General features: G+C 32.0%; 1 protein-coding gene across 1 annotated transcript; it reads right to left on the bottom strand.

The window, feature by feature from the left end:
• Positions 1-4: 4 nt before the first annotated feature.
• On the bottom strand, positions 5-27,624 carry LOC127731170 (probable ubiquitin carboxyl-terminal hydrolase MINDY-4). The gene is made up of 16 exons (XM_052240113.1): positions 27,487-27,624; positions 25,832-25,951; positions 23,686-23,896; positions 20,338-20,528; positions 17,864-18,291; positions 16,737-17,040; positions 16,119-16,207; positions 13,463-13,561; positions 11,724-11,790; positions 11,002-11,067; positions 9,375-9,445; positions 8,946-9,009; positions 7,676-7,840; positions 6,753-6,933; positions 4,156-4,234; positions 5-3,461 (listed from the first exon to the last, which is right to left on the bottom strand). The coding sequence occupies exons 1-16, from the start codon at positions 27,565-27,567 to the stop codon at positions 3,413-3,415; spliced, it is 2,265 nt and encodes a 754-aa protein (XP_052096073.1). The 5' UTR covers positions 27,568-27,624; the 3' UTR covers positions 5-3,412.
• Positions 27,625-27,996: the final 372 nt, after the last annotated feature.

Raw genomic sequence — 27,996 nt, 5'->3', positions numbered from 1 at the left:
CAAGTAATTTGTTTAAGTTTAATTTTAATATCACAGATATCAATAAATAGCAGTTAGCACATACTAAACATTACATTTGACACAACCTGGAAAAATGATCAACATACTTGTACAATAAATAAAAAATAATGTATAAATTAGTCAAATGTGTATACATGTACCTACCAGTTGGGAGTATTTGGTCTATTAAAAGAACTTTTATTTAATGATCATTTTACTGATTTATTTCGTATATCAACATAAAATTCATTTAATGATCAATTAACTGATGGAATATTCTGTTATTGGTATTATTTATCTTTATTGACAGATTTACTGATACGTTATTCTGTAAATGAACATTACATTTCTTGAATGATCTATTTTTAAGTTGCTGAAATATTCTATAGTTGACATTGAATGTCTTTTATTGATTAATCTGATTCTATAAACTATGTTAATCTTAACATACAAATCTTCTGTGAATGGTGTTTGGATTAATTTTGTAATCTAAAAATATAAGGTTCCAATTGTCAATATATCCTACAGTACTGTAAATTCAGAATTCAATGTGTGTATTTATTATTGTGAATCCTTGACCACTGGCAAAATTGTAAAATCTTATTAATGTGATTGCTAATTTTTTATGAAGGAAAATTACCACTGAAATTATAAATGCGAGTTATCATTATTGAAAACCTGATACTGCCACATTTTTTAGATTAATAAACAACATTGCAATAATTTCTGAATACAGTATTTCAAACAGATCTAAATAAGAACTAGAGGCTCTAAAGAGCCTGTGTCGCTCCTCTTGGTCTATGTGCATATTAAACAAAGGACACAGATGGATTCATGACAAAATTGTGTTTTGGTGATGGTGATGTTTGAAGATTTTACTTTACTGAACATTATTGCTGCTTACAATTATCTCTATCTATAATGAACTTGGCCCAGTAGTTACAGTGGAAAATATTTTGTAAAAATTTACAAAAATTTACAAAATTTATGAAAATTGTAAAAAATTGATTATAAAGGGCAATAACTCCTTAAGGGGTCAATTGACAATTTTGGTCATGTTGACTTATTTGTAGATCTTACTTTGCTGTACATTATTGCTGTTTACAGTTTATCTCTATCTATAATAATATTCAAGATAATAACCAAAAGCTGCAAAATTTTCTTAAAAATACCAATTCAGGGGCAGCAACCCAACAACATGTTGCCTGATTGGTCTGAAAATTTCAGGGCAGATAGATCTTGACCTAATGAACAATTTTATCTCATCAGATTTGCTCTAAATGCTTTGGTTTCAGAGATATGAGCCAACAACTGCATTTTACCATATGTACTATTTTTTAGCCATGTCGGCCATCTTGGTTTGCGGGCGGGGTCATCGGACACATTTTTTAAACTAGATACCCTAATGATGATTGTGGACAAGTTTGGTTAAATTTGTCTTAGCAGTTTTAGAGGAGAAGATTTTTGTAAAAGATTACAAAAATTTACGAAAAATGGTTAAAAATTTACTATAAAGGGCAATAACTCCTTAAGGGGTTAACTGACCATTTGGTCAAGTTGACTTATTTGTAGATCTTACTTTGCTGAACATTATAGCTGTTTACAGTTTATCTCTATCTCTAATAATATTCAAGATAATAACCAAAAACGGCAAAATTTCCTTAAAATTACCAATTCAGGGGCAACAACCCAACAACGGGTTGTCAGATTCATCTGAAAATTTCAGAGCAATTAGATCTTGACCTGATTAACAATTTAACCCCATGTCAGATTTGCTCTAAATGCTTTGGTTTCAGAGATATAAGCCAAATTCTACATTTTACCCCTATGTTCTATTTTTAGCCATGGTGGCCATCTTGGTTGGTCGGCCGGGTCACCGGACACATTTTTTAAACTAGATACCCCAATGATGATTGTGGCCAAGTTTGGTCAAATTTGGCCCAGTAGTTTCAGAGGAGAAGATTTTTGTAAAAGTTTACGGACGACGGACCAGGTGAGCTAAAAAACTGACAAAAGATGAACTTAACCAGCATGGAATGAACTTGCAGTTTCTATAGACCAATATTTGTATCTGAATGAACATACAGAATGTAGTATGAAAAATTACATTATTATATGAGCTACGACGGATAGAAATCAACCTTATGCAAGTGCACATATACATGTACATGTATAAGATTCTGACTGATTTCAGAACATTCAAAAAACAAAATAAAAGAAGAATTTTGGTCTGTTTTGTAGAGTTCTTATAACAACTCAATTTTCATACAGTTACAGATTTTCCGTAGATATTTTTTAACCCGATATAGGTTGACAGATGTATTGATATTCATTTGCATTAGGTCGATTTCTATCAGACGCAGCTCATATATACATATATCGAGATATTATCAAATATTTGTGAACCAATGATTTGAAGGGGGGAAATTTCTATGACATTGATTGGTTAAACTAATAAATATTGATTTTTGATTTGATGATCTTTGGTCATATCTATATGTGATATATCATGCTTGCATTGATATGCTTTTATTTTGATAATCTTAGGTCATTTACACAGAAATCAAAGAGTGAAATATGCAGTTTTGAATATGATCAATTTATGAAAAAAATTTTAATAAATAAAACATTATATCCTATGGATGGTATTATACAATGATATGAGATTCACTAATTAGTTAATAACCCTTTCTTCTTGTTTAATCTACAATCTAATGTCAGAAGTTAACAATGTCTTATAAGGTAAAATCTTACAGCAGTGTTGATAAATAAAACTGTATTATAACTACAACAAACTTGATAAAACTCAAATTTTGGAACTGTTCTTAAATACTCAAAGGACTCAAGGATTTAGTTTTGAGGTTGCAGGCTGGCTTAAAATGTCAATTTCATAACCAATATACATGATATATGAAAAAAATGTTTTAAATTTTGGTTCATTTAGAGGAAGTGTTTTTAACTATTGGCCTCATCATATCTTCTTCTTTAAATGACAAATACTGTAGCTCAGCATACAAAAATACAAATTGTTATAAAGCAAAGCAATCAAAAGATGCTTAATGGAAATTACTCTAAACAAATGACAATTGTGTTCATAGCAGGCATCTATAGTTTTATCTTGCAACAAAAATATGTCTGTGCAGGAAATAAAGTTATCAGGTTTTAACAGAATTTCTATAGAATAGACTGACCACTGTTCATTAAAATACAACCAATTTGTGTATTATATAAACATCAGTAGACAGTCCATTGTCTATATGTTATTTGTGTATTATATAAACATCAGTAGACAGTCCATTGTTTATATGTTATCAGAACTACTACTATATTGTATTAAAGATTTTAAAAAATAAATTTAAAATGTTCACTGGACTGATCTTGGAGCCGACACAATCATTATTTGATCCATCTATCATAACAAAGGTTCTGTTCCATTCCAGTCTATCTGGGCATCTGTCCATCTGAAAGAAATTTACTATACACTGTTACAAAGAACGAACATGTATTAGCTTGTTTTAACAAAATAGTGGAAATGTGAATTAATCTTAAATTGTGTCATTTACCAAGAAATTTATTAAGTTGATTTTATATATGTTGCAACAATTTGAACATGTTATAGCAGGATATATATTATGGATGTCTAATCTTTCTTGGATTTCTTTTTTTTTATTAAAAAAAACATTATCAACTTACATATTTCATTAAAAACATGAAAAATAAAAGAACTACCTGTACTATGACTGTATTGTATGATTTCGTCGCCAGATATTCTTTATAAACTTTTAGACCTTATCCTGGAGATGTGTTTCTCAATGCAGAAACGTAACATGACAGACATCTAGGAAATCTGCTTAAGAGGGTGATAGGAGCTGTCTTCAACTTAAAATCAGGTGAAAATTTTTGCTCTATGATGAAGACCCCACTGTGATTTTGAGATGAAGAACACCCATAAAAGTACTGTTCCTTTGCTTTTGTATTGTTCATGTGAGTGTAGTGATTTCATGTCATGTATTGATATACCATACCCTCTCTTTTCCATACCAATAAAAGCAATGTTTGTTTGCTGTCTCCAAGTTTTGGATTGATGTGTTGTTTCCTTTATATCAACTTTCAATGCCAGTTTCAATTGAACACTTCTGAAATTCTGGTACTTACTTTGTTCTTATGCAATGATCAATTGGAGGTACCAGTTCTTCCTCACCAGTTGGAGGTTTGTATGATCTATCTGTTGTACCTGTAATACAAGTAATATTGTACCTTTCTCCTACTCTTAGTAAATTACTTAGGAAATTATTTAAACAACAAGTAGAACTGACTCACAATGATACCCCTGCTTTAAGTATTCAACAAGTAGACCTGGCTCACAATGATACCCCTGCTTTAAGTATTCAACAAGTAAAACTGGATCACAATGATACCCCTGCTTTAAGTATTCAACAAGTAGAACTGGCTCACGATGATACCCCTGCTTTAAGTATTCAACAAGTAGAACTGGCTCACAATGATACCCCTGCTTTAAGTATTCAACAAGTAGAACTGGCTCACAATGATACCCCTGCTTTAAGTATTCAACAAGTAGAACTGGCTCACAATGATACCCCTGCTTTAAGTATTCTGTAAGAAAGAAATTGAAGAACAACGGGTATGAAAATGCATTATATGGTTAACATGTTCACATGAAGCCTGATAACAAATTTCAGGAAGCTCTCATTTGTAATTTCCTAGAAAAATACAATGAAAATTTAATACATGACCATAATGTGTTAGAATATATAAATATTCAGGTAGCCGATAAGCTTTGAATCTAAAAAACCATCACACAGTCCAGCATGCTCACATAAAGCCAGATATCAACTTACAGGAACCTCTGATTTGTAATTCATGAGAAAAATGTTCATTGGGCTGATGTATACTGCAATCAGCCATGTATAGTTCGCACTGGTACAATGTCTGCACCCCACTTCTCGCCGCTAGAATTCAGGTAAAAAAACTTTTTGTAACTGATCGAAAACGTCTTATGAAACTCTGGTAATTTCGAATTGTGTGTGATTGTTTGCAGTATTTTCATGGAAAAAACCCATTTTCCATCATCAAATAGAAGTTGAAAATGCTTGTAAATGATTCTAGAACACTTCACTAGTGTTAAAATAAGTCAGAATCATGAGAAACTTATGTTTGTTAAACTGGAAATTCGAATAGCATGTGTAAATGAAAATAAATAAGGTGAGAGTGTATGGAAAATCTGTACTTTATAGATATCACTAGAATACGACTTTGAAAGCAAAACAGTTCCATCCTTAAGTAAAATATTGTTAAACACATCAATCACATTAATGTATGAAGGATCTTAAGCTAAAAGAAAACACAAGTGTCAGTATGAAACACCAAAACGAAACGAATAACCGATTACGTTTTGTAGTTTATACATCGTTATGTATAAGCTGGTTACCGGCTGACTTATACACTTTTTCCGTTCCGTTAAATTCAAGTGGATTCCAGTTTATTTTATGCAAAGCTGTGAAAAGAAAGGAAATCAAAGTGCTTGTAAGCACTGAAGGGTAAAGATTGATTAAATTTATCAGTGGGAAGTAAAATTAAACATTGCATTGTAATAACATTGGTTGCAGTTGATTCAACTTCATTTTATATATGGACAAAGGAAGATAACTTAAATTTTAAAGATTACTTTTAACAATGACATCATTGATATTTTTAGAACAGATATTAGATTACTGCACCTTGCACAAGTTATGTAATTTTCTTGACAAGTATAATATCATTTTGAAACTTGAATAATTGAGCATATACATGTATTTCATTGATAAATTTCTGGAAATGTTCATGGATGGGATGTTTAGAATGTTATGATCAATGCACTATATTTTGTGTATCTCAAAAGTAGTGATAAACCTTGGAAGATTTTAGATATCTAGTCAGTACCATAGGGTTTTGATTACATTTCATGCAATCTTTACCCAAAAATTGTAATGAAGCATTTAATCAATGAAATTTATCAGTTTATATTAGTTATCGAATAAAAATTGCATATTAATATGGATATGGTAGATTATTAGTTTTGAAAATGATAAGAGCGCCCTCTACAATTTCAATAACAAACATGGCGGAACGTAAACAAACCTTTCGAAATCGAAATTTCTCTTATTTCTTGCTTATCGTATTCTATAATCCGCACCCCTGTCTGGCCAGTTCAATTTTCGACAAAAAAACTGTGGACTATTCAAGCCTGAATTCAGTATACAGACATAGGGATGGACAGCTTACTTATCGCATGAAGATATATATATATATATATATATACAACTCGTCTAAACATCAGCCTAACAATGTTAGATCTATAAATTTGCTTTCGCAAGTTTTTTGTTCTTCCCTATATATATATGAAATGAAGGCATGATCTCTAATAAACAGGTTAAGTACTCAGAACTTGCTTTCACTATCAATAAGTTGTTTTATCTCTCACCCCTGATCTAAACAATATTAAGAGAGTTGGCTTACCATTTAACAAGTTTAACTATGCCAGATGTTTGTGAAACTGTCCCCAAGTCTGGATTCTCATATGTGGTTATTAGCTGTCTCATGTTTTTGTCTATTTTGGTGTAAGTGTAGGTTATTTGATAGTCTCTTTTTGAATTTATTCAGTTTGTTAAGATTAACGTGATTCAGAGCTTGCAATACAATGTGGGTATTTGTAAATCTTTGAAGACAAAACTATTGCCGGCAGGAGTACTTACATATAGACAGTTTAATGACTTCTTGTTGTCTGGCTAATCCATCATAGTAATACAAATCAAATCGTTTCTCAGCTTTCCAGTCATTAACTAAGTCTTTATTTATAGAGAACAACACACTGAAATGACTCTCACTGCATACTACCCAGATAGGAAACTTTGGTGTCTTATAGAACGTTCCAACCTGGAATACATTATCATTTGGCAACTATAGTGTATTATAGAAAATCTAAACCTGCAATATATTATGTACCCATTAAGGGCACTAGAATACGTCATCTGGACTGAAATTCTAAAAAAAAACCGAAGAGCTATAACTAAAGTTTTAACTTAAAGAGTAACAATTTTTCTTACACTCCATGTTTAATTGGAATTTGAACATGGCTTTATTTACAAAGTGAAATAAGTGTGTCATATAAGAACATGGCTTTATTTACAAAGTGAAATAAATGTGTCATATAAGAACATGGCTTTATTTACCATGTAAAATAAGTGTGTCAATGCTCCGTGTTGAAGGCCGTACCTTGACCTATAATGCTTTACTTTTATAAATTGTAACTTGGATGGAGAGTTGTCTCATTGGCACTCATACCACATCTTCCTATATCTATGGCTTTAATCACAAAATGAAACAAGTGTGTCATATAAGAACATGGCTTTATTCACAAAGTGAAACAAGTGTGTCATATAAGAACATGGCTTTATTCACAAAGTGAAACAAGTGTGTCATATAAGAACATGGTTTTAATCACAAAGTGAAACAAGTGTGTCATATAAGAACAAAACTTTATTCACAAAGTGAAACAAGTGTGTCATACTAGAACATTAATTTATTCACAAAGTGAAACAAGTGTGTCATATTAGAACATGGCTTTATTTACAAAGTGAAATAAGTGTGTCATACTAGAACGTCCATTAACCTTTACCTGACATGATCTATAATGTTCAAATAAAGAAAGCAGTCCTACATCACTCCTCCCACTGATGCCTTTGAGAACCATTGGGGGTGATCCATCACCTGATTCCAATTCCATCACATCATTGAACACATTAGACACTGCCTTCCCAGTCAGCAGTAAATTTACCAAATCCTGAAATGAAACAGCATTATACAATATTATATGTACATTTAGTCTTACAAAAATCAGTCTAGATAAATTATTGTAAAGTGTAAAATTTGCAAAGTAATAGTCGTAATATAAAGTAAACAGAGCATCACATTCTGATTGTAAAACCAGTGAACATTGATACTGAACCAATCATATAGCAATGACAACCTGCTGGAGGATATAACGGTACTCCTTTGCCAGTGAAAATACTGAATCAATGTTGCTTAGATTGGTTAAGAACGTGCTGTTAAATGACTTCAAATGTTTACATTACTTTATTCGGACCAACATTTTTTGGGAAGCTTTATTTTTGCATTTTGTACATGATTCTGATCTTCCTCAAAGACCAAATTTACACAAGGTAAATTAAGGTATTTATCTCAATTGCAATATAAGTGAAAATAAGCCCTTAAAGATTTCCCCCTTTACGAATTTATGAATTAATCAATACCTGAGTACAGTAATCATGACCTCCCATTATCTTTACAGTGAATAAATCAATACCTGAGTAAAGTAACCATGAGCTCCCATTAACTTTACAGTGAATTCACCAATACCTGAGAACAGTAACCATGAGATCTCATTAACTTAACAACAAATTAATCAATACCTGAGTACAGTAACCATGAGCTCCCATTAACTTTACAGTGAGTTAATCAATACCTGAGTACAGTAACCATGAGCTCCCATTAACTTGACAGTGAGTTAATCAATACATGAGTATAGTAACCATGAGCTCCCATTAACTTGACAGTGAATTAATCAATACCTGAGTACAGTAACCATGAGCTCCCATTAACTTTACAGTGAGTTAATCAATACCTGAGAAAAGTAACCATGAGATCTCATTAACTTGACAGTGAATTCACCAATACCTGAGTACAGTAACCATGAGATCTCATTAACTTGACAGTGAATTCACCAATACCTGAGTACAGTAACCATGAGCTCCCATTAACTTTACAGTGAGTTAATCAATACCTGAGTACAGTAACCATGAGATCTCATTAACTTGACAGTGAATTCACCAATACCTGAGTAAAGTAACCATGAGCTCCCATTAACTTGACAGTGAATTAATCAATACCTGAGTACAGTAACCATGAGCTCCCATTAACTTCCCTGTTGGCTCATCCATATCACTCTTGACTCTGTCAATAATCAAACAAAATATAAATAAACAACACACATAATTAACACACAAACAAGATATTTTAGGTCACAGTAATACTAGTATTAAGATTTTTCCCCCATTGAAATGTTTTCTTGTTAGTGTTGTTTATGATTTTTTTAAATGAAAGTTAAGTTGTGATTGACTTATAATAAGGTTACATTGCATAAAGACATTTTGCACAGAATTAAATGATGTTTAAAGTTTTAGTCATCAAATTTGTAAAGCTAACATTTGCTTTATTTACTTTTGCAAATAGGAAAGGATTTGTAAATCATGTTATGGCATATGTATTAAGACTTGCAGATCTATAGAACGAGACAGGACAGCTGAATACAAACTTACAGATCAATATAACGAGACAAGACAGCAGAATAAAGACACAATATAGCACCTCCAGTTCCATCACATTCAAACTGAAATACACAAAAATTACCAGATAGAAAATATTTAGACAATATAATATCTAAGCCTGAATTACTATGAATATTTCTGTGTAAATATTTGGACAATATAGTATCCAAATTCTGAATCATTATGAACATTTCTGTGTAAATGTTTGAACAATATAGTATCTAAGCCTGAATTACTTGGAACATTTCTGTGTAAATATTTGGACAATATCATGAATATAGTATCTAAGCCTGAATTACAATGAACATATCTGTGTAAATATTTGGACAATATAGTATCTAAGCCTGAATTACTATGAACATTTCTGTGTAAATATTTGGACAATTTCGTATCTAAGCTGTATTACTATGAACATTTTTGCTTAAATATTTGAACAATTTAGTATCTAAGCCTGCATTACAATGAACATTTCTGTGTAAATATTTGGACAATATAGTATCTAAGCCTGAATTACTATGAACATTTCTGTGTAAATATTTGGACAATTTAGTATCTAAACTGAATTACTATGAACATTTCTGTGTAAATATTTGGACAATATAGTATCTTAGCCTGAATTACAATGAACATTTCTGTGTAAATATTTGGACAATTTGGACAATATAGTATCTAAGCCTGAATTACTATGAACATTTCTGTGTAAATATTTGGACAATTTAGTATCTAAGCCTGAATTACAATGAACATATCTGTGTAAATATTTGGACAATATAGTATCTAAGCCTGAATTACTATGAACATTTCTGTGTAAATATTTGGACAATTTCGTATCTAAGCTGAATTACTATGAACATTTCTGCTTAAATATTTGGACAATTTAGTATCTAAGCCTGCATTACAATGAACATTCCTGTGTAAATATTTGGACAATATAGTATCTAAGCCTGAATTACTATGAACATTTCTGTGTAAATATTTGGACAATTTAGTATCTAAGCTGAATTACTATGAACATTTCTGTGTAAATATTTGGACAATATAGTATCTAAGCCTGAATTACAATGAACATTTCTGTGTAAATATTTGGACAATTTGGACAATATAGTATCTAAGCCTGAATTACTATGAACATTTCTGTGTAAATATTTGGACAATTTAGTATCTAAGCTGAATTACTATGAACATTTCTGTGTAAATATTTGGACAATATAGTATCTAAGCCTGAATTACAATGAACATTTCTGTGTAAATATTTGGACAATATAGTATCTAAGCTGAATTACTATGAACATTTCTGTGTAAATATTTGGACAATATAGTATCTAAGCCTGAATTACAATGAACATTTCTGTGTAAATATTTGGACAATTTGGACAATATAGTATCTAAGCCTGAATTACTATGAACATTTCTGTGTAAATATTTGGACAATTTAGTATCTAAGCTGAATTACTATGAACATTTCTGTGTAAATATTTGGACAATATAGTATCTAAGCCTGAATTACAATGAACATTTCTGTGTAAATATTTGGACAATATAGTATCTAAGCTGAATTACTATGAACATTTCTGTGTAAATATTGAGAAAATAAAGATATAAGATATATCATACTAACCTGTCTGATATTTTGTGACACAAAACTCTGAAGGTCTTCATAGGTTTTAAAATGGTTGATCATTAACTACAAAAGAAGAAAACTCATGGAATTTGGAAGTATCTTACTACAAAAAACATACAAAATGACACATTTGCTTTTGTATTCTCTTAAAATTCTCTGAACAATTACTCACACTAAAGATGATTTAACTAGCTATAAGTACTTTTGGACATCTTTGGAGTATTATAAGCTATCCATGTGATCTTTTACATTTTGTTAGAAAAAATTTTTATATAAAAATAAGGAGATGCGGAAAAAAATTTGTATAAAAATAAGGAGATGTGTTATGATTGCTAATGAGAAAACTATCCCTAATAACATGAATAATATTTTGACTTTGACTGTATTAAAATTGATAATTCTAATAAAAATAGCAGTTTCATAAAAACCTGTGTTCTTATTTCTTAATGACTTACTTACAGCTTTTTCTTATTGTCGTCTGTAATACTACATTATTAAGTTAAGTGCTTTTTCTAAATTGTTTTTATGAGTGTTTTTCTATGCATTTTTTTATTCCACAGATGGAGATTAAAAGAGAGGAGGATTTAACATGGGTAAACTAACAATCATCTAAACTTAAATAAATTTTACACTAATTTAATGCTGAAAATATTCCATTTTTCATGCAGTATCCCAGTTAAACAAATCGTCAAAAAATAAATTGCATTACACATACTTACAGTTTCAGTAAAATCATCATATTTATATTTATTACTACTGCCTTGGAACTGAGATTTCCCTGATGGCCTGAAACAGTAATATACAATAATCAAAATTAGTTATTATAACAGCACGGACTATTGAGCTTACTTCATTGCTAATTTAAAACACACATAATATTAGTATATGAAATAAATATTATTAGTTCATCTTTTGCTTTTTATTTATGCAGATTTGTCTCACATTGACCATTTGCTTCTGTTAAACATTTTTATGCATCAATATGACTACTTCACTTAGAAAAGGTAGGTGATTTTGAAAGTTGGGGATCTGCAGTTTATTAAAAGCCATTCCAGCATATGATCTACATGAAACATCAGGGTAATTATTCCTTTTCAAAGTAAGCCAACTATGAGATACACACTTTACAAATATGTATGCATACTAGTGATCATAACAAACAATACTCTGAAGTTCCCATGTAAAGCAGTATAATATAATCATTTATTATTAAAAACACTGAACGAACAATGACATAAAATAAAAGTCCACAGTCGATAAAAAAGTATCAACAAACCTGTCGGACAACTGAATCACAATTTGTAAACCATGTTGGATATTTTGCGTGCCGTAGCCTTCAGATTTTTAGAGAATTTGCAAGACTGGATTCCAACTAATCAAACCCTTTTAAAAGGACTAAGTTATCATTGATTAGCTGCACAACAAAGGGAAGAAGCTAAGTAAAGATGCACAAAGACAAAGTCAAGCTACCCAGGAACCCTGGAATGCAAATCTGAGAGAAAGCTGTTTAGGGTTAGATAGTTGGCCATTTTCTGCAAAAACTAATGGATCTGAATAATACTTAAGAGATAACTGTATTGTATTTGAAGCTTTGAGGACGTCCATCGGTAATTTTACTGTCGCAAATTTAGTTTACCTGGCGACACGTAGTGGAGACAGGTAAACGTGTATTTGCAACAGTAAAACTACCGATGGACGTCCGCAAAGCTTCAAATACAATACAGTTATCTCTATTCTAATGCAAAACAAGTACATAATTCAATTTCAATCATTATTTCAGTGTAAAATTTTCATTAAAGAAAATTCCGCGAAAAGATGTTATCTTCTTTGGCTCCTAAACTAGGTGACGTCGTAGGTATGCTTCCAGCGTCAAACGTAAACACCAGGCGTTTATTGGCTTCTTGACCACTTCAGAATGTAATAAAATTTGATAAAAAGAAGATTTCTAGGTTCAACATGTGAGTTTTTTGCTTATTATTGTAGAAATTACATGTCAATACATTTCGCAATTCAAAATGTCGGCTTCCTTAGTTACAGACAAGGAGATAGAGAATTTTACGCTTACTGTCATCCAATCAGAACCATTGATACAAAATAATTACATTAGAATTCTAGTTTGAGGTTGAGACCATTTTAGTCGCAAAAAGGGACACTAGATACCCAAACCATATAAATACTTCAAAAACAAAGAATGATAACTCCAGTTATCTCTGTCTGTCTACATAAATACCATTATGTAATACACATACTGTGGATTCAGGAAAAATTATATTTTTGTGGATACTTCATTTCATGATTTTCATAAATTCTGCATACAAGCCTATAGAAAATTTGTATTACGTTGAACAGTTAACTTAATCTTTCACCTATATCAAGGAAAGCCGTCCAAGAAAACTACGGTTAAAAATGTACCCATAGTACGACAACTACTAAAATATTTGTTAATACAATGACTTACATTACAACAACAGCAGTTTTAAATTCACCACATCTCCAGAAAATCTTGGATAAAGCTATGGCAAGAGCAGTGGACCTCTCCATACTGGTAGGTTCTCCACTAACAAATAGAAATAGCAACAAATCTATTAATATGATAAAGCTATGGCAAGAGCAGAGGACCTCTCCATACTGGTAGGTTCTCCACTGACAAATATAAATAGCAACAAATCTATTAATATGATAAAGCTATGGCAAGAGCAGTGGACCTCTCCATACTGGTAGGTTCTCCACTAACAAATATAAATAGCAACAAATCTATTAATATGATAAAGCTATGGCAAGAGCAGAGGACCTCTCCATACTGGTAGGTTCTCCACTGACAAATATAAATAGCAACAAATCTATTAATACGATAAAGCTATGGTAAGAGCAGTGGACCTCTCCATACTGGTAGGTTCTCCACTGACAAATAGAAATAGCAACAAATCTACTAATACTGCTGTGCAATTTTGGAAATAAGAAAAAACTAAATCAAAATCATTTGAAAACTAGAGGCTCTAAAGAGCCTGTGTCGCTCACCTTGGTCTATGTGCATATTAAACAAAGGACACAGATGGATTCATGACAAAATTGTGTTTTGGTGATGGTGATGTGTTTGTAGATCTTACTTTACTTGCTGCTTACAATTATCTCTATCTATAATGAACTTGGCCCAGTAGTTACAGTGGAAAATATTTTGTAAAAATTTACAAAAATTTACAAAATTTATGAAAATTGTAAAAAATTGACTATAAAGGGCAATAACTCCTTAAGGGGTCAATTGACAATTTTGGTCATGTTGACTTATTTGTAGATCTTACTTTGCTGTACATTATTGCTGTTTACAGTTTATCTCTATCTATAATAATATTCCAGATAATAACCAAAAGCTGCAAAATTTTCTTAAAATTACCAATTCAGGGGCAGCAACCCAACAATGTGTTTCCTGATTGGTCTGAAAATTTCAGGGCAGATAGATCTTGACCTTATGAACAATTTTATCTTGTCAGATTTGCTCTAAATGCTTTGATTTCAGAGATATGAGCCAAAAACTGCATTTTACACTATGTACTATTTTTTAGCCATGTCAGCCATCTTGGTTCGCTGTTGGGGTCATCGGACACATTTTTAAAACTAGATACCCTAATGATGATTGTGGACAAGTTTGGTTAAATTTGCCTTAGTAGTTTCAGAGGAGAAGATTTTTGTAAAACATTATAAAAATTTACGAAAAATGGTTAAAAATTTACTATAAAGGGCAATAACTCCTTCAGAGGTCAACTGAGACTTATTTGTAGATCTTACTTTGCTGAACATTATTGCTGTTTACAGTTTATCCCTTTTCTATAATAACATTCAAGATAATAACCAAAAACGGCAAAATTTCCTTAAAATCACCAATTCAGGGGCAGCAACCCAAAAAAGGGTTGTCAGATTCATCTGAAAATTTCAGAGCAATTAGATCATGACCTGATAAACAATTTTACTGCATATCAGATTTGCTCTAAATGCTTTGGTTTCAGAGATATAAGCCAAAATCTACATTTTACCCCTATGTTCTATTTTTAGCCATGGCAGCCATCTTGGTTGGTTGGCCGGGTCATTGGACACATTTTTTAAACTAGATACCCCAATGATGATTGTGGCCAAGTTTGGTCAAATTTGGCCCAGTAGTTTCAGAGGAGAAGATTTTTGTAAAAGTTTACGGACGACGGAAGCCAAGTGATGAGAAAAGCTGACTTGGCCCTTTGGGCCAGGTGAGCTAAAAAGGTGAAGCAAAGTGTTCAGCCAGTAAGTTTTTCAAAATTTAATTATCTGAAAATTAAACATTTGGCTATTGTGGTTAAAGCTTTATTCATATGGAAAACTATTATCTCCAAAACTGGTCACAAATTTTGAACTACTTGTAAGTTGCATTCAGTTAACACTCTGGTGACAAATAGGCCTTTTGTTAAACTTTTTAATTGGCTGACAGTGGCCAGAGAAATTAGCATTCATCTTTAAACAGTCAGTGTTCATTTAGTGTGAAGAAAAATCTAAATCCTTCAAATGCTTCAAATAAAAATTTGCCTGGAAAAATTTTCATTTACCACAGATTTCATTTATAGATGCATGAAGTATTTATGTAAAATGATTGGATTTAACAACTTACAAATATAAAATGGTATCAAAATTCTAAATGTCAGTTTGAATTCTTTTTAAATCCGATTTGATCGAGAAAAAAAAATTTGTAGTAATTTTTCGGGGTAGGGGAAATGCTTTAGTACACCTGATAATTGTAAGAAATAATAACAAAACTGTTTTAAAACCGTTTTCAATTCAAGTATAATATATAGAATTAATATAAAGGCTGAAGTTTTCTGCTCCGTTACACAAAGTAGTTTTTGTCTGTCACACTCTCTACAGTGAACAGAAACCAACTTTAACCCTGCCCTGTATGTCCATTGTGTTTCTTTTGTATATCATACAGTTCCTAGGAACCTAATTTCTTTCTTGTCTAGGGAATTAATAAAACATTGTGTTGCAAAAATAACATCCTTAAATAAACATGTTTGACTCAACTGTGTGTATTGAAAAGAAGATAAGTTTGTATTTTTTCAATTTTACTATTTTTATCTGAAACAAATAATACTTACAACCTATTGAGTGGAATTCTACCATCTTTGAACAATAAAGTTTGTAATACCGTAGCTTGAATAGCAGCCATAACACCACATGATCCACCCTACAATGATGTACAGAAACTACAAGATGATATTACATGGTTCAAATAATACATAGACAGATATTTAATCTAATGTCATTACAAAGTCAACCTAACATGGAGTAATAGAAATTTAAATCAAGTCAGGTAGAAGTCTTCCCTGGAAAATAAGTGTCGCCTGCCATAGTTACTCACTCAATTAAATAGCCATAAATTTAAAGACCATATGCAAGGAGGACATCCAGATTAAAAAGATCATATGTGAGGAGGACATCCATATTTAAAAGAGATGTATCAAAGACAGACAATGCATATTACAGGACTGCCCAAAACAATGACTATTGATCCCTATCTATTGAGTGTGCAATACATACAATGATATGAACAAGGCCATTTGTACACTAGGAATAACATGTAAAATAATTAGTATACATATGATATGGTGTTTAAAAGCTCTACAGAGCTACATTAACTTTTATTTTGAGGACAGACTTTAAATAAACTGTTTATACTTGATACTCAACCCTATATGCTCCATTATTTATCTTACCTTTTTCTGGACAAGACCATACTGTAACTTAGGAATATCACAAAATGTAAAACTTTGATATCGCCATTCATCATTAAAGTTCTGATTGGCAGAGCCAAAAACTACAGTTTTCAAGTTAATAGCAGTTTGTAATATGATTGGACGAGCGTCTGTTAAATTTTGTATGGGGCGTGAAGATGGCATAGCTGGACCAAGTTGTAAATCAGCAAGTTCGTTATCTAAATCATCAACGTCTCCAAATTCTACATCACCAACTTTAGAAGTTGAACTTTTGGCACTCTTTAATGATGAAGATGACGATGTCCTGAAATATACCTCTGTATAAACAGTACAATGAATTACCACATTATTGTTAAATTTATAATTCATTTACAATGCATAAATGGCAAGAAGCAAGAAGTTAAATATTCAAAAAAACATTCATTCCCTTAATTATATTCAGACTAAGCATTAACATAAAACATATAACATGTATAATATACATTGCACTAAAATTGATAGTGCTATCTTATCATGCAATGATACTGAGAAACAGAAATTATCCTACACACTAAAACATAATCATCAAATAAAGAACCTGCATTCAAAAAGGGGATAAATGTTAAAGTTAAGGTATCAATAATGTCTCACCTGTTGAGATAAACTCTGAAATAGATCTAAAAGAAACAAGCATTCTGAGAGTATTGCATGGCAATACATAGTCCCCTACCGGTTAAAAATTCATTGTACTGGAACAAAATGCTAACTTGATCTATAACTTGTCTCCATGTAAACTATATTATAACAAATATCAAGTCAATATCTTCAAGCATGACAAAAAAAAAGTGGAAAATGATAATTTAATTGAATTTTCTAAGTCCAAGGACCATAACTCTGCACAAAATCATCAGAATAGAACAAAATTCGAACTTGATCTGTAACTTGTCATGATTAAACAATACACCAAATATCAAATCAATATCTTCAAGCACGAAGAAAAAAAGTGTGGAAAACTGATTTGCCGGACTGACGGATGGACAGACAGACAGACAGACAGACAGACCTTAAGTCCCCTTCGACTTCGTCAGTAGGGGACTAATAACCAGCAATATTTTTATAAGAAATTTAAATTTCATTGTATTAATCACCTTTCAAGGACCCCTCTAGTTGGAGGCCTCTGTAGAATACTGGAGTCCTCTATACTATAGTGAACTGGTTCTTTTTCTTGCTGCCTTCTGTTAGATTTTGGTCGACCAACTGAGGACTTGGGACGGGATTCTGAAGCATCAACTTCTAAAATATCCTGGATGGAAGATTTTCTTTCTTTCTTAATTAAATTGTCAATATTTTCAATAATTGGTTCAGGGCTCACATGAATCATTCTTGGATTTTCTCTTTTCGATTCAGGAACCATTTTTTTTACTGTTAGACTTTCATTATTTAAATCTGAAGACAGTTTATTACTTTTCATAATATCTGGTCCTGAATTCAAATCTGAAAGATCGAGTTTTTTCCCACCTCTTCCAGATGATGACAATGGTCGTGGCTTGTGAAAGTTTCTGCCTTTTCCTAGAGTCTGAAAAATATATCAAATAACAGTTACTAATTATATAGTAAACTTATTTTGAAATGAGATGTTAACAGCCATATTTCAATCAGAACTAGGGGCCTCAGTGGCCGAGCGGTCAACCATGAAATATCACAATAGTGTTGAATGCTGTGTTAAACACCAATCAATCAATCAATCAAAGCTTCTTTTCAATAAAACTAGAAAATTGAGAAGGAAATAGTAAATAATGAAACTTATATTAGATATGTGTAAAAACAAGGTACCCTGTATTAATTATATATCACCACATCATTTTAATCAAATAATTAATGCTATGGAAATTAAGTATTAGTTTTTCTATGACAGGATTTTGCAATATTGAAATAGTAAAAATGGCAGCAAATATTTCATTTTTCAGAAATATGTTATAAGATACTGATAATAATAAAATTGAAATTGATAGTTATCCATCATAAACTGTTTTTTTAGAAGTTTTATATTCAACGGTATTTGACTTAAAAAAAATTACCAATTTATTTTCCTTTGTTTCATACTGAATTAAAATAAACATATATCTCTATTTCACAGACTCACCCCTGGGAATAAAAGGAGAAGTTGAATAATGGTTAATAAAAATACCAACCCAAAAACATGAAAACAAAGAAATCTAGAGGTCAACAGACTGCAGGTATTCAACAACAGACACGTGTCAATACAATATGGCAAGCGTTTATTTTGCATCTAGTGCATGTAAGTATTCAATGGACATCTACAGCTGTAAAATATAATACAGTAAAACCTGTATAAACTGGCCTCCTATGGGACTATGAAAAGGGCCGGTTTGGACAGTGGGTCGGGTTATTCAGGGTTTCCGTATTGATAGGAAATTATTGACATTTGACATCAGATATTTTGCAAGTAAAAGTTCTGTCTCATTGTAAAATGTAAATTAATAAACACAAATACCGTAATAATCTATTTATTAAAAGTTATGTCTTGATTTGTGTGAAAATATTTTGACATGAACATTACAATTGTTCCGTGCCTTTTCACCATTTTACTACGCAAGATCATGTTTTCAGTAATTGTATTTATTGGCTTTAGAAATTTCAGAAATCGGTTGTCCCCCGAATTAAAAAAAATAATATAATAACAGTTTTTTTTACATATCCTTGTATGTCAAATCGGCCTTGGTAGCATCAGGCTCTCAGTCTCACTTTCATTTGCATCAGAATTCTTACGTTGTTTGAATTGTTCAACAAGTTTCTTTTACTTCCATCGTTTATTTCCTACGTTGGAATAGCCGATAAAAAAAGCAAGAATTTTATCAAACGAAATTTCATCATGATCGAAACATTGTCATACAATGTACCATACCAGAGACATATATACACATGTGTATATATGTCTATATACACATGTGTATATATGTCTATACACATGTGTATATATGTCTATACACATGTGTATATATGTCTCTGACCATACCCATAAACTCAGCAATGAAATGTCGTCATCCGGTTCTTCTCCATCATCAGGGTCATCAGTTTCGGGGTTCACAACAGGTTACAGCATTTCGAAATCACTATGTCAATTTCTAACTCCGCTATTTAAAACTTTTATCAATGTTGTAACAAAAGTTTCAGCCAAGATATATTAGTCAACAATACATTCAAATTGTTTCTTTTAGTTTCTTTTATTGAAACTGTAATAGGGTTTCAATAAAAAAACGCTCAATACTTAAGTTCAAGGTTTGACACCTTGCTAATTGATTAACCTAAACAAACCTCTTGTGTAAAAAAATTTTGTTTTGATTGCATGTCAATCAATACTGTTAACATGTTAAATGAATTAAATAAACAGGTTTTGACAGGTAATAATTAATGTATTTAAAGAGTATTGGAACTGCATAATTAGACTGGAATTTGGAAACTTCAATTTTCAGCCGGAATGGACTGGAAACCGGTTTATTCAGGGTACGGTTTACCCAGGTCTGACTGTATATAATGTTAATATTTTTTATTTGTTTATTAGTTGTATTAACTTGGATGACAAAACATACATAATACATACATCTAAATTTGAAGAAATTGGACCACCCATATTTTTGACTTTGGCACTTCTTGGTCTAGTTTGTGTTCTATGTGGAGGGTCTATCTCACTGACAATTGGTGTGTCCATAAGTCCAGCTTTACCATCACCAAGAACTGTGTGACTTTCTACATCATCCTCAATAAGTAAGTCCCCAGATTTAACTGTTGTAGCTGTAACACATAGTTTAAAGAAAGTCAGAAAATAAAATTTAGAGAACATGTTATACTGGTTCTTATATAAAACAATGTTTCTGTGAACTTTTTGAAGAAAACAGAATTCCGAAGATGGAAAGTTTTTAATCTGCAAGCCTTTGTGGACATATCTAGTATTGAAAAGTTTGGAAATACAAAATATATGTGTAACACTCCCAAACGTGTCCATCCCCCCAAACGTGTCCGATTCCCCCAAACGTGTCTATTCTCCCCAAACGTGTCTGTAATATTCAATATTGCCCAAACGTGTCCAATTTCATAACCCCCAAACGTGTCCGATAATTGTTATTCGCCAAAACGTGTCCACTTTAAAACGCCTGAACGTCTCAAAACTTTTAGCGCTATTATGTTCTCAGTGACGTCAATTACGTTCACGGCAATTTCATGGAAATTAGTTCAAATTTTGACAACTCTTTTATTTGTCGTATAAATAAAATTTTGCAAAAATATCAATTGCCAAAAGCAGAAGAAATTATGGAACATCCTCCATCAAAATATATGTAGAAAAAACAATTGAAAACATCAATAAATGAATACTGGTCTTCAATTTGGACAATAGAATGTAACACAAAATCAACACTTAAACATTTATCTCTTCAAAAAAATTCGGTCAATAATCCACATAACATTTGGAAATGTGTTAGAAATAACCAATATATATATGTATGACATAAAAAAGGCAGAATTCAAATGTAAGCTAGTAACTGGTACCTACATGCTCCAAAGTACTAGGGCAAAATTTAGTAAAAATGCTATTCAACCAAATTGCAAGCTATGCAATGAATCTGATGAAACCTTGGAACATTACATTTCCTACTACATTGCTTAAGTCTATCTGATGTTAGGCAGCGATATATGGATAAATTATTCAAAATGCTACAAGAAATAGAAAGGGGTGGTACAACAAATGTTATTAATAATGAACTATTACTCAAAATTATACTAGACTGCTCAGCACTAGACATAATGAGTAATCAACCAATAGACAAGTTGCTAGATATAGAAAGGAAGACACAAGATTTATGCTACCATTTACACATGAAGCGTACACAACTTTTATGTGATATCAAGTGACATGAAAATAGAACAGTAATATTAAATATAGTCTGAACAGTCTGCATGGGATGCCAAGCTAACTGGTTCAGTCTATAAATATCAGCATAAAAGATAATACTATATAATTTTAACATTTGCCTTGGCAGGGCACCTATTGAATAGAAATCATTAGGTTGTAATTGTTTTTTATTTATTCATATTGGTGAATCAAAGTGCCGTAATTGGTGATGTGTGAATAATATTTTTTTTTTTTTTGTATTAATCTTTTAATATATGATTTTTATATCATCAAAGACATTATAAACTTTTATTTTATTCACTTTAACAAACTAATTTTATTTTAAAATTATATTTTTCATATCGTAAATATAAAAATATCCGCTTTTTCGGTTAAGTATTTAAAATTCTAATACTGATTCGATAAGTGGAGTGCTCCGATAAAACGGAGGAATATACCAGAACAGAACAGAACAGATAGGGGACACGACTGAAGATGTCGGGTTTCGGTTGGATCCTAAATAAGATAAAATCCGCATTCAAAAGACATAAATCCTGAAGTATTTGGGGCAAAATTACCGGTAATTAAAAAGGAACAAAGTTGAAAGAAGTAAATTATTTTGTACTAATAAACTGCGGTAATGCCTTACTATATTAATCATGTACTTTTAGTATGAGGATATTGCCGGCTTCCTGCAGAAGTGTTTTCCATTTTTTTTCAACAGTTCTGTTTCTTTAAAAGCTCTTGAAATTATAAACTGGTATTCGGTTGTTTTTTTTTATATAAATTTTGGGTTTCGAGCATCACTTAACAATGCTTAAAGACACACAAACAAGAGACATTGCTTTCAGTGGAAAATATTTCATGCATTATCATGACGACAACATATTAACAACAAATACTATAGGTAGGTTCTATAAGAATAATTTCCGAAACTTTGGATTGTGCCATTATCATTCCGGGAATTTGGGATTCGGCCTAAATTTGTACGGTTATAATAGGAATTTGCACTATTCGGGACTCACTCGGAATTAAATAATAATTTTTGGGAGCGGGGAAAGACCGCTTTTTTTTCGGGACTTCAGTATGACACTCCTTCATTCCCCTTCTTTAAATAGAGGCCGTTTGAAATAAAAGTTGGGGAAATTCTAATTGCCACTAGATAATAAGGGTATATGGATGGGGACAAAAATGTTGCCTTGCAGCATACCACCGACGGCATCCTGAAAGCGTTGTTACAAGGATTTTAATGTGCAGAGAGAGGGCATTCTCCCTACACGAGGTATCTGATTTAATATCCACATTATAACATGACATGGCTGCGTACTTTAACATCCCGCACAGCCGAACGGAGGCCCCACTTCCGCACGGGTTATACTGTTAGTTTGAAAAAGACTTAAAGGACTATTATATTTCAATTTGCAATGAAATAGTGAAAGGAGTATACGTCAATGAAAGCGCAATAACCAAATAACGGGGGACATCTTTGGGAGTTCTGTAATTTTGTTATTTTACTTTTTATAAGATGGACACGATTGAGTTTTCAGAGAAAGGAAAAATTAAGGCTTCATATGGACACGTTTGGGAGATTGGACACGTTTGGGCGTTTATACAAACGACATGCTTTAGCGCCCATTTACAACTAGACATGTTTTGCAGTTCAGCGACGTCATATGGACACGTTTGGGGGATTCGGACACGTTTGGGGGGAAGGACACGTTTCTGAGTGTTACATATGTATTAAACAACAAGAATGTGTCCATTTTTTTAGTACACAGGTGCCCCACTCGCACTATCATTTTCTATGTTCAGTGGACCGTGAAATTGTGGTCAAAACTCTAATTTGGCATTAAAATTAGAAAGATCATATCATAGGGAACATGTGTACTAAGTTTCAAGTTGATTGACTTCAACTTCATCAAAAACTACCTTGACCAAAAACTTTAACCTGAAGCGGGACAGACGGACGGACGAACAGACACACAGACCGAAAAACATAATGCCCCTAGGTTTGGCAAAAAAAAAAAAAAGCATTTCATAAAATAAAAAATAAATATATACTTTTCTTTGCAGGTTGAGATGATACCCTGTTTTGCCTCTGTTCAGCAGGAGAAGTTGGCCTGTCGGCTGCAGGACTGATATCTAGGATGTCTGGAGGCTTTGTTCTCTGGGCTGTAGATGGTCTACTTTCAGACTTTGGCTGACTGACTCCATTCTCAACAAAGCTGGCAATGATTATCTCTAACATAGCTCTGAAAGGATCATCTCTCTCCTGGGAATATGAAAACATAAACATTGAATCTAACATATACATCAATATGATACCAATATAACCATCCAGTGTTAATGAGACAGTGCTTAATGATTATATTTGATTACAAGAAGATATTGCTCTCTTAATATTTCCTATTCATAATTGGGTTTGTATTTGCTTTAGTTTTTCTATGTTGTATTGTGTGATATTTCATTTTTCAATGTCTTTGCTGTTTCTAAAATATGTATATAAATACTGGTATTGTCTGTTATGACATTTGTATTATATCATGAATAAGGGTCATACAGCACCTGCCTGGTGTCTATTGTTGAAGACTGTCTATTTACTTCCAGATACTTTTTGTGACATTGGGTTGCTGTCTTATTGATGTATATTCAACATCTCTTTTAATTCATACAAATTTAAGTGCCAGTCTTTGTAAGAATCAGGCAATTTTGAAAAAAATCAAAACATGGCCGAAAAAAAAACCCACCGACCTAACCATCCTATTTTGAAGTTACCCTCATCCTGAATAAGAAATGGTAGGTCTCTCGTTTCTGCGTGTCTAGTAATTTGAGAATTCTCTAGATAACTTTTGGTTAGAATGATAGCAAATTACGGAGTTAGCTCCCCTTAATTGTTAATTTTTAGTGCATTTCAACCAAATTATATCTTGAAATACATTTTGAACATAAATCAATGTCAACTTGAGTGGGTTTTTGTTTGTCATGTTTTCACCACTGCCTGATTCTTAGGCAGATTGGCACTTAAAAATAAGAAATTTCCATTAATTCTAAAAGCGGATCTTAAGAAACATCCACTGTTATCAACTTTTGATATGACTCCTGAACAACTGTGCCAAAATAAATTTAGAATAGTCCATTACCAAAATCTCCACTGAACTCTTATAAAAATGAATTTATTACTATCTCCTTGGCTGTTTTTGTCTATATATATATATTGGTATCCACTTTGCTAGGTACAGAAACAGCTGGTCCATTGAATATATATGTATATTGGGACACAGTTCATAGGTGAAGAAAGGGTTGGTCTCTTAAATGTTAAATGGGACACATAGTTTATGAGGTACATAAAAGGTTGGTCCAATGAGTTTAAGATGTACATGTAACACATAGTTAATGAGGTAGAGAAAAGGTTGGTCCATTGAGTTTATGATTTACATGTCACACATAGTTAATGAGGTAGAGAAAAGGTTGGTCCATTGAATTTAAGATGGGACACAAAGTTTATGAGGTAGAGAAATGGTTGGTGAGCTAAATGCAAGATGGGAAACACACAGTCTATGAGGTAAAGAAAGGGTTTGTCTATTGAATTAAGATGGGACACATAGTGCTTGAGATAAAGAAATGGTTGGAAGGTCCATTGGTGTAAGATTGCATAAACAGTTTAGGAGGAAAAAATAGGGTATACGTACATCCACTGAATTTAAGATAGGACACACAGTTTGGCAGGTACAGAATGTGTTGGTCCACTTAATGTAAGATGGAACACACAACTATGTGGTACAAAAGAGGTTGCTTCAAATTGAATGTAAGACAGAACAAACAATTTGTCAGGAAGAGAAAGTGTTGGTTCAATAAAGTGTCTTTTGTCAAGTGCAGATTTATTCTGAGCATAAACATGATAAACATGATAAAATTCAAATTTATCTATTTATTTACACATGGAGGAAAAAAAATTGTGTTTTTTATCCTGTCTACATAAAATCACCGGGTAGATGAGATTTTGAAATAACCAGTTGTATTATTTTTTCATGCAAAAATATTTGTTTTAATAGAATAGAAAAACAAAGGATATGGGGTATCCATCCATGACACAAAATCAGTACATGCACAGCAAAAAACACACAAAAAACAAAAGAACAGCGCTCTTATTTAGCTTGTTCAGGAAGAATTAACTATCTATTTGATATATTAACACATTCAAACTGACCTTATTTCTTTTCATTAGTCTTTCAATGTGCAATTCTTTCATTAAAGACTGTCTGTTACTAATAGCTCCTTCTGTACGTGGCATTTCCTCATCCATAACTTGTAGAGTATTCTTGAGTCCCTGAAAAAAAAAAAAACTATCGTGCTAAACATTGTACTTTTTACATTGTACATTAAATCTGTTTGTTAACTAAAAGCCCCTTCAGTTAAATACTGTTCGTGTATTGCACATGGTAATATGGTAATTTGCAAGCTCCAGATGAACTGTCAAGATTTTTGGAAATATTCTATAATTACATAGCTTTCAGCTACAGGTACTAAGGGTAAGAAAAGTTACGATACTGGATGCAGACAAAGACTGGACATATTATTTTTGCCAGGTTTTTACTATGACAATACCTTCTGAAGCTACTACAGGCTCGATTCGAAACTAAAATTTCTCTCAATATGTGAAAGAATAAAAATATCAGTGCACATGCTGTAATATCTCTCCTGCGTAACAGATGATAATTAACTTTTATTTTAAAAGTCTTCAAGATTAAGGTCTTACTACATGACTACAGATATTACAGAACTATACATTATTAATGATCCATAAAAGTAAGGTCAATGTCAGTTTACCACTGACAGATGGACATGTACGTACATTTTACAATCCTTCATATAATTGACCTATTACTTATACAGTACATTGTAGTTACATCTGAAAAACAGATGTAATGACTTAAAACACTGGACATTAAGCAAACAACAATCAACATGATCAATCAACCAATAATCTCAAAAAATTAAGCAATGACCAAAGAACCATAAAATAAGTTCAAAGTCAGATTATTTCTGTCAAACTGACATGAATTCTATCATGTCTATACACCAAATATAGTTAAACTATAACAAATAGTGCAGGGTTTGAACTCACAACCTCATTGTTGACAGGCTATTGATACTGTAGATGAACTACTTAGACCACTCAGCCACCATGGCCCCTAGGAACAATAGAGGTCCAAGAACTGTGTCTTGGGGTACAACAAATTTCTAAAAGTAAAGGGACTTAAGACTAGATACAGATCATTCGAATACAACACAAGAGCTTGCTTTATCTAAATTAAGTTTAACTTCAAATGTGAATATAAAAATAAAATTGACCATGTAAGGTATTCATTTAGGAGGGAAAAGGGGACATTTGTTATGGAACGGGACAGGTAAATTAGAGCTGTGTTTGGTTATATGCCTGAGGCGGCCTACAGTGTATGGTTACCCTTAGGTACCTTTGGGCACCTATGGTTTAATATTTCATATATCAAATTATCAAACCATGGGTAACCATAAGCCGCCTTAGGTGTATATCCAAACACAGCCTAGTTGATGGAATGGGACAGGAAAATTAATTGAGTTGTCTCCCTTTAATTAAGTCTTTATCATCTAAAAGACTATATCAAAATTATTTGTAAGCTGTTTTTCCCCAGTTAACAAAATAATCAATAGAAAAAACGAGAGAAATCCATCTATTAAAAATATATTTTCATCATAGTGCAATTGAAATAATTTTGTAATCTTAAATACACAAAAATTAAAATTATAGGTTGTAAGGCCACTTTGACGGTAACACCGGCCACATGTTAATTATCATGTATCTAAGCAGGTATTTTACACCACCTTTCTACTTAAATATTCTCGAACTATCGATGATGCCATGCATTCTATGTGTTCTTTCCCCATATTGGCAGCTTTCGCCATAATTTCGCGATTAAACTTTTAAACCTCAAGTTGGACGGCCATATTGAAACATTCTTTTGGAAACGGGATTTACGTTGTACAGAGATTTGTGCTATTCATATATTTTCCAATCATTATAATTCTTCGTTTGTTGTAATGGTCTAAACGATTAATTTTTATAGGCAATGTTAATATTTTTGTTAGAAAAAAAATATAAAAATCTAGAATAAAAAATGTGTATGCCATTTGAGAATGTGGCTACAAAGAATCATTTTATTTCTTCCTATCTCAAAGGCATTTGGTCGAAAATACCCCAGATAGAACTATTCATTTTTTAATATGTACTCAAATAAAGATTAAATTAGTTCAATTCATGTATATGTAACATTATTAAATTCTATTAAAGGTTCTGTGGATGAGGTGCTGTGCAGTGATATTTGTATGAATATC

The sequence above is a fragment of the Mytilus californianus genome, unplaced genomic scaffold, assembly GCF_021869535.1.
Source record: "Mytilus californianus isolate M0D057914Y unplaced genomic scaffold, xbMytCali1.0.p SCAF_2, whole genome shotgun sequence".
NCBI classification, from domain to species: domain Eukaryota; kingdom Metazoa; phylum Mollusca; class Bivalvia; order Mytilida; family Mytilidae; genus Mytilus; species Mytilus californianus.
Note: the sequence above shows the minus strand (reverse complement) of the source record. Positions and strands in the feature narration are given on the sequence as shown.